General features: G+C 35.4%; 1 protein-coding gene across 1 annotated transcript; it reads left to right on the top strand.

The window, feature by feature from the left end:
- The first annotated feature begins 2,540 nt into the window (after positions 1 to 2,540).
- Positions 2,541 to 5,443, top strand: LOC100796390 (transcription factor TCP4). Its single transcript, XM_003540341.5, has 3 exons — positions 2,541 to 3,099; positions 3,514 to 4,958; positions 5,230 to 5,443. The coding sequence occupies exon 2, from the start codon at positions 3,881 to 3,883 to the stop codon at positions 4,910 to 4,912; it is 1,032 nt and encodes a 343-aa protein (XP_003540389.1). The 5' UTR covers positions 2,541 to 3,099; positions 3,514 to 3,880; the 3' UTR covers positions 4,913 to 4,958; positions 5,230 to 5,443.
- The last annotated feature ends 3,029 nt before the right edge of the window (positions 5,444 to 8,472 follow it).

Below are 8,472 nucleotides of genomic sequence, written 5' to 3'. Positions count from 1 at the left end.
ACCTCCTTGTCAAGTCTAATAAACCTTTTTGAAATCTTAGAAACTTAACCTACTTAACTTGAATGAATTTTTAAAAAGTTTGAACCTAACTTTTATTTTCTAAGACGGGTTGGGCTAAATCTTAAATGAGTTAGGTTGTAAGCCCCAATGTGTGTCCTAGCCTATTTTTACTCATAGATGGTGTTTCGCCTTAGCAAAAACTTGTTTGTTAATATTTTGCAATGCTAATCAGCAAGTGTACTGAGTCACACAAGTGATATAAAACGGTAAGAACCGAGTATCATATCCACAAGGAACTTGTTTCACTCAGAAGATATATGTTCAATAAGCAAACATTTGTGTAAAGCAAGTAAATGTAGAGTTGGATTTATGTATAAAAATCTAGTTAAACACAAATTAAAATATCTAGAGGTTGAGAAGTAAAAACAGTCAAGTAGAAAGCACGTTGGGTTGCCCTACTGAATTTCCTTTAATGTTGTTAAATATTTTTCTCTATTTAATGTTATCCTAGTGTTCTTATGCTGAAAAATTACTCAAACCAATATCCCTCGAGTGAATGAGCCTAACTCTATTTAAAACTCGTCCTTGATCCCTCAACAAACTTAGTCTAAAAGAGTTGCATTACGATTACAACATAATAAGAACTAGATCGCTGCACTCCATTCCTAGACATATATTTTTCTAGCTTGCTCTATCAAGTTCTAAGGTTTTAAAGCACTTTCCAGTACTAAAAATCCTAACTATACATACAAATGGGTGATCAAGCCACAAGCATGCAAAAATAAGCTTAGATAGAAGCAATAAACACATAAAAACAACATTAAATAAATAGTAAGAGAGTTTTACATCAAAGGTTCAGTAGAACTTCCCAACAAGAGGTTTAGCCTTCCATTACAAGTAATGAAATTTTAACACAAAGGATAGATTTTGAGGCAACAAAATGGCTAAGAATGGTTGAGGATGTCTCCTCCAACCTCTAGAACCCTAATCTCACTCCTCTAACCTAAACTCTCTTGGAGGCTTGTTTCTGTCGCTCTAGCTTCTCTTTTGGCTCTATTTTTCGACTCCTCTTTTTAGTTTCCGCCAACTTCAGTGTTTTAAAGGCTCCTTGACATTTCAGATTTTGAAGGCTCGCTTAGCGAGATTGACTTGCTAAGCGCAAGTTAGTGAAATTCGGCTTAGAGAGCTGAGCGCGAGAAGAGACAAATGACTCACTGGGTGAGCTTGTAGTACGATGAGCGAGCACATCTCTGGCTGATCCTCTTTTAGGGTTTCTCATCACGCTAAGCGAGTTGAGTGCCTCGCTTAGCGAGACACCAGTTGCTTGACCTTCTCTTCTTTTAGCCTGAAACTGAAGTGGTTTCAACATTAATTCACAAAATGAGAGTATCTCCTGTATAAAATCAAACTAAACATGAAAATATGTATAATTCCTACAAAAAGAACCATAAATTAAAAAAAAGGCTAATTTCATGTAACTATTTAATGTAAAAGTTAATCGTAAATAACGACTAACAGATGGAAGGGATGATTTTTTTTTAAAAATATTCCTCTTATTTCAAACTTTGTGAAATAAGAGAAATAAAATAATAATGTAATATTTTGATAATTATTTATTATTTTTGTAAGCATCTTATATTTGGTTCTCCTCAATTTTGAAAAATAAAATCCATATTATTCCCATTTTTCCTTAGAAAATCCTCCATTTAAACATATATAAATGGTTGCTATCATAACTAAATACTAGAATATATGCTTTACATTGAGAATAAATTAATGTCAAATCACAATTAAATGAAGAAAATGTACGTACTTTCTCTTTTCATTTTTAAATGTATTATAATTTGACTCAAAATGCAAGAGGAAGAACGGTTAGAAAGTACTACAAGTGAGAGATCATCATCAAATGAAAAACTAAAATCAAAATTGAAGAAAAGAATGTTAGCGTAGCACATACTGATTTGCTAGCAGTAGCACTCTTCAGATGCATTATTCCTTTCCCTTCCCCACAATATTAATTTGCAATGAATGATCTCAATCTCCACCCCACATCCACAGTTGCACTCACCCGACCCCTACACGTTGCCTTTCTTCTTTAATCTCTACAAATGTTTTTTTTTTTGTAAAAAAAAAAACAAATAATTCTAATCCGTATGGTGTTAGGGCTTCCGTGTGGAGATTAGGGATTCACACCTTAATCAATATCTAACAAAATAAATTTTTAAAAAATTCATGTGTACTTTAGCGGATAAAAAAAGTAACTAAATGCTATTGTATAATGTTAGCACCTTCAAGATAATTTAATTTATGCTAAAACTTCTCGTTTACCCCAAACACAGTACAAGAAAAAAGATTTTATATTTTATTGAAGTCGATATACAAGTAGCCCGCATCACCATGTTAAAGTTTTGCATTAAAATCTACCCCCCAAAAATAATAAAAGAGGAGAAAAAGTTAAGCATTAAATTGCAGGTTAATTAATTCATAGAGCAAGTTGCCATAACTTGCCAATACTTGATAAGCAACTAGCTCGTTAGTGCATGTTGCATACCCCTTGTTCAAGTTGAGCAAAAATTCCTCTCTTTTGAATGTCTCATAGGGAGACATGATTATTTTAGTTGGAAGAAAAAGTGTAGGAGAGTAATGAGAATGCACAGTGGTGGATGTTGTTCCTTTAATTTTAGCGAAATCAGACATTTTCTTAATAGTGAAGCTGCAAAGTACAGATAGGTAAGAAACCAAAAAAGCTGTTAGATGTCATTATCAAAGGCTTAAAAAGGTGTGGGTAGAAGAAATGGCCATTGAGAGTTACCTCTCTATCATCGATGGCCTTAATCATAGCTCATCACTAGCATCCATCTAGAGTTATTAAACAAAGTTTCGCGAGTGAGTGAGTATATACTATATATTAGTGAGGAGAAAGTTGAGGGGTTGGTTAAACTCCAAAGAGAAGAGTTGGGGTTTGTGACCAGGCCTTATTGTTATTTATATATTTGAGTTTTGTGGGGCTAAAAAACGGACCAAAAGATCTTTAATCTCTTCTCCGAGCACACTCTGCCTCTCTTTGCAGAAGCATCAACAAGCTCTCATAGGCCACAGGTACCATTTTTTTTTCTCCCCCTTCCCGTTCTTTCTTGCAACCCCATGTGACATCCCCTTAGCTCAATCAAAAGTTGGATCAGTCAGAGTTCAATGTCTTATTGTAGTTTGTGTTTTTACCCCCCCTCCCAGTACAACAACCAACCACTTCAAGTCATTGAAAGTTGAAATGAATCTGCATATTTTTCACAAATATTTTGGGATGCCCACGTAAACAAAGAAACTCCAACTCCAACAATCTACTAAAACAATTTACTGTGTCCTTTTACTTCCTTGTGTGTAGATAAAAGCCAGACACGTGAGTCCGTCACCAAGATAGCATTTAGTAATTAGCTTTTGTTTGTGTTGTGTGTGTGTGTATCCATTGTGCTAGTGTGTTATTGGATAGGGAATCTTATGAGGTTGCAATTGCAGGTTTTGGTTTTTTGGGATCAGCAGCAGTGACAGAAGCAGAACCCTCAGTAGCTGGCAGATGAAGCCTCAACAAGTAACCACAGTTAATAGTGTCAGGAACTAAGCAAAATCAAAGAGTACTATACTACCATACTACCATACCAAAATACCAACCTCAACAAGACCTACAAGAAACCCTTTAGACAAGTAAAAGAAAAAAAGGAATCTGAATCTCACCCTATAGACACAAGAATCAAAAAAGGAAGAACAATTTATGAGCATATAAAGTGGGGGGGTGTCAATTGTCATCACTCATCAACAAGTTGTGCAAACTGCAAAGGGGAGCAAACTTAAACTATGCAGAAAGCACAATAGAAGAAGCTGAGGAATGGGCATGAAGAGCACTGGGGGAGAGATTGTTCAAGTCCAAGGAGGGCACATTGTTCGGTCCACAGGTAGAAAAGATAGGCACAGCAAGGTTTACACTGCAAAGGGTCCTCGTGATCGAAGGGTTAGGCTCTCAGCACACACTGCTATTGAGTTCTATGATGTTCAAGATCGTTTAGGCTATGACAGACCAAGCAAAGCCGTGGACTGGCTCATCAAGAAGGCCAAGAATGCTATTGATAAGCTTGGTGAGCTTCCTCCATGGCACCCTACTCCTAACACTGCTGCAGATGCTGAGAACAACAACAACAACAACAATGCAGGGTCAAGTGACATGGCCATTGCAGCAGAACAATCTGAGTCTTCTGGTTACAATTTTCAGCTGCAAAGGCAATTAGGTGAGGACCATGATAACCACCATTCGGCTTTCATTCCCTCACCTATTGACACTGATGCAATAGCCTTCTTTCCAACAACCACTGCAACCTCCTCCATCAATTTCCAAACCTACCCTCCTAATATAATCTCAAGAACCAACAACTCCACTGAGGATCTTGGCCTTTCCCTTCACTCCTTCCAAGACCCTGGTTTGATTCATGGCCAGACCCAAGCAGGTGCAAACCAGACACAAACACCTTCCAATGACCAAAGCCTCTTCTCTGGCTCAACTCAAGTGGGGTTTGAGGCCAATTACCCCAGGATTGTCACTTGGAACAGTGATGCAAGCATAGATATGAACAGAACCGGGTTCATGGTCAATTCACCAGCACTTCTAGGCCAAGGTGGTTCTGCTGCATTTTCCCAAAGGGGGACCCTTCAGTCCAGTTTCTCACCATCACTTCGTCCTTGGAGTGAGATTCCAATGGCTTCATCAGAACATCACAAGTCACAGCCAATTCAACAAGCTTCAATCTTTGGCAGCAGGTTTCTGTCTGATGCATTGCCGGGGTTCTGCATTCCTGCTAGAATCCAAGGAGAGGATGGAGTTGGTCCTGACAAGCCATCATCTTCTTCTCCTAATTCTCATCACTGACCACAAACTTGAACTGCACAATGCAGCACTGTTCCTTATCTATCAGGTACTTTGCTGGTTATCCTTTGTTTTTTTCTTGGACAGTAATGGTAAACAATATTAGAGAAGGAAAAAGGAAAGGGGAAAGGGACCACTTTATGTGATTTGTGCTAACATGTCATCTTTTGGTTTTAATGGAAGAAAGAATGAAAACTGATCAAAGTCATTTCCCATGCAAAGCTGCAAATTAATTAACAAAGTTATTGCAATTTGCCCCCACTGACTATTATTATTATTATTCCTTTTTTTAAATTCCTATCATGGATCTTGCTATGCAGGAGCTTGGAAACGTGGGAGGATTAAGATGGACGCATTTTGATGATCTACACAATTTGTCTGGTTGGATCCATCTTTTTTATGGCCTTCTTTCCCCTCCTTATTGCAGCCATTTACATTGGTGCTTTATATATTTTTTAAGGAAAAAGATATTTATGTATTATGCATTATATTCACATGATACTTTGCTCAATTTATATATGGATTTAAGCTGGATTCCGTGGTTGTATCCCCTACCGTTTCGTTAATGTTGATAATAGCATAGTTCATCCAATATCAAGTGAACAGAAGAGATTCCATGCCAATTCTCGGTGAACACCACTTCAAGAAAAACTTAAATCTAGTATGGTTTTGATTTAGTAGAAAGTGATTTTGCTTTCCTTTTTCCCCAAGTACATTTAAAGGAACACTTTAGTAGTCAAAACCACTTTCTTGAACCATTTGGCTTTGTATTTCTGCATCTGCTTCAATTTCAAGTAACACCATCAAGACGAAACTACAGATGGCTTGTAATGTCTCAAATAATAGGCAAAGTTGTAAATTGTGATTGTGGTTGAAATTTTGCAATGTTTAATAGCTTAAACTATCGCTGACAAAAAAGACCAATACATTGTAAATGTGGTCATATGTAGCTGCAAAAAGTCCAAAAACCTTGATGCTATAACCACAATTATAAATGCCGCTACAAGTGCTAGTACATTGCAATTGTGGGCTATTTTACTTGAGAGTGATGCTATTTGTTCCTTTTACTTAACCTTGGTAATAGGGCAGGTTAATTAACTTCATTTTCATTCCATAAAATTCATGTGTAGGTAATTTATTATATATATCAAAGATCTGTAAAGATTAAGTCTCTTCATTTAAAAAGTCACCACGTTAGAGTTTTTATTATCTTTTATCTCTAAGGAGTAAGGATTTGTTTGCTTTTACATTTGTAGAAATTTCAATAGTCAAATGTACAAACAACTATTTGTTATTTGCCTAAATGAATTTTAGAGTCTTGAGAAACCTAAAAACAAACACACACTACATGCTTATTTAACTTGTGGAACTCCGTCTGAGCATTTACATGGTATACTAGTTGACAGAAAGATTAAAATAACCACATGCGAAAATTTGAGGAATTGAAGAGATAACATAAGACCTTTATAAGGATGAAGGTTGGAATTTAAATCAAATCATGATTTTAGTTGTGATCCCATGTAGTTTCAAGTAATATTATCGTACTGTTATAAATTGTTTGCTTCCTTGGTTTTGTCTTGGTCAGTTGTTGGTTTGTGTTTATTACAAATGCAGACAAATCTATATCCCCTAACAAATTTTCAACAACTTAGATTCCAAACACAACAAAATAAACAAACCTCCAATACAAATCCTACTATAAAGACCCGTATGACCAAAACAACGAACCTTTATCCCCAAAAGCAATTAAGATAGTACCTGTTAAAAGCAAACACAAACACAACGTCTTCTTCAACTTTAACGCCAACATAGTAACATGAAAGCAACCACAAAACTCATGCCTCCTACACATCACATAAAACAGAGAAGCCAAAACCACCCACCTCACAACAATCCCTGCCCCAATCGACATGGTATATCATGTAGCAGTAGCAGATAGTTAACACCATTTTTGTCCCCAAAAAATTCATGTTTCATCTCTTTAATTTCAGATTCACATGTACCTAAAAAAAACTAACGTAGCATTGCTTCAATCCTTCAAATGCCTACCTATTATCACTTCATTTAAAAAAAAAAAATTATACGTCACAAAAATAGTCTTTTTGCTAGCCTGTGTACCATAATGGTTAGGTAACGTTGCCGTGTGGATGCATATGAGGCCTTTAATAGGCTTTACATAAGCACTTAATATGCTACGATAGGCTCCATTAAATGGAGTTTTGACAGAGGATAACAATTGCAGTGACATTTTCAATTGTCAAAATAATAACACAACTTTGATAGATGAAAATAATGCCACATGAATATGTGAAATTCCTTTATATTTTGCATGTCATAGTTAGCTTTGTAGCAATGACCAGTATAAAGTGTAAATTATTCATTTGTGGCCTCCAATTGTTTTTTTTAGGCAGGCAGCGGAATGAATAGTATAATTGGATAAACTGAATTTAATAATTATGTACTTGATAATTTAAAATAATTGAGTTTAATGATTATACATCGATAATTTAAAATAATTTTAAATTATCAATTAATTAGAAATTATTGTTGTGATAATTTTACTGTGTAAAACTATTTATATTTCAAGAGCTTTCTAATCAAAGTATGTAAAATTTAATTACAGAAATGTTAAAAGGGTAGAAAAGTGAAATAAATTCGAAAGTAGGGGTTTCAGACTTTAAATAGCTATGCATTGTTTCTGCTGTAGTAATGTATGTTGCTTCCATATAATACGTACCCCAAAAAAGTCAGGGATTGAGTCAGAGCCTTATGATTTAAATGCTGATCCTACCTAGCTACAATCTTAATTATGCTAATTGAACTAACAAAAGGGGCGTGAATTTGTAATATAGGATTATAGAACGGCAGAGGAGAAACAACTTGCTGGCTCATTTGTCTAAATTTTGCACTCCACTGACGTTGATACGTGGAAAATGTGTTATTGCTATTCTATTCTATGTTGTGGTGGCGTCACATAATTCACATAATTGCCTACGGAATTAACACTAATTTTCCATTTCCCTTAAATCTCTCCCAATTAAGTGTCATTATGCCAAGTGGTCAACTCTCTGCAGTTTATCCACAAGCCTCAAAGGGCTAATTGAAAATAGTAGCAGATGGGGAACCAGTAGCTCTAACCGTGTAAGCATTAATTTGTGTTCCTGCCAAGCTTCATATATTTACTTTATCAAAATGGGTATTGGGCAGGAATTAAAAACAGAAAAAAAAAAAGTATTGTAAAAATTATAGGAAAACACACACACAAAAATAAAATTATGCAGGACACAATTTTTTTTTTTATATTTCAATAAAATAATTTCTTTTTTTAAATTCTTAACCTAAAGATTATCATTTGCCTATCAAAATTGATATTGGATCTTGATATTATTTAGGAGGACCGGAATAGCAGACCTACTTATATTAATCTGTCATTGAGTGCTGAACAGAATATCCTATTTTGTGTCATCATGTTGAGTCGATTAATTGGTTCTTTCCATGATGCTATTGATATCTTTGTGCCCAGTTCATGTGTCCATGAAGGATGCTTAAAGTTAAACATAAGG

This window comes from Glycine max, chromosome 12, assembly GCF_000004515.6.
Source record: "Glycine max cultivar Williams 82 chromosome 12, Glycine_max_v4.0, whole genome shotgun sequence".
Lineage (NCBI taxonomy): Eukaryota > Viridiplantae > Streptophyta > Magnoliopsida > Fabales > Fabaceae > Glycine > Glycine max.
Note: the sequence above shows the minus strand (reverse complement) of the source record. Positions and strands in the feature narration are given on the sequence as shown.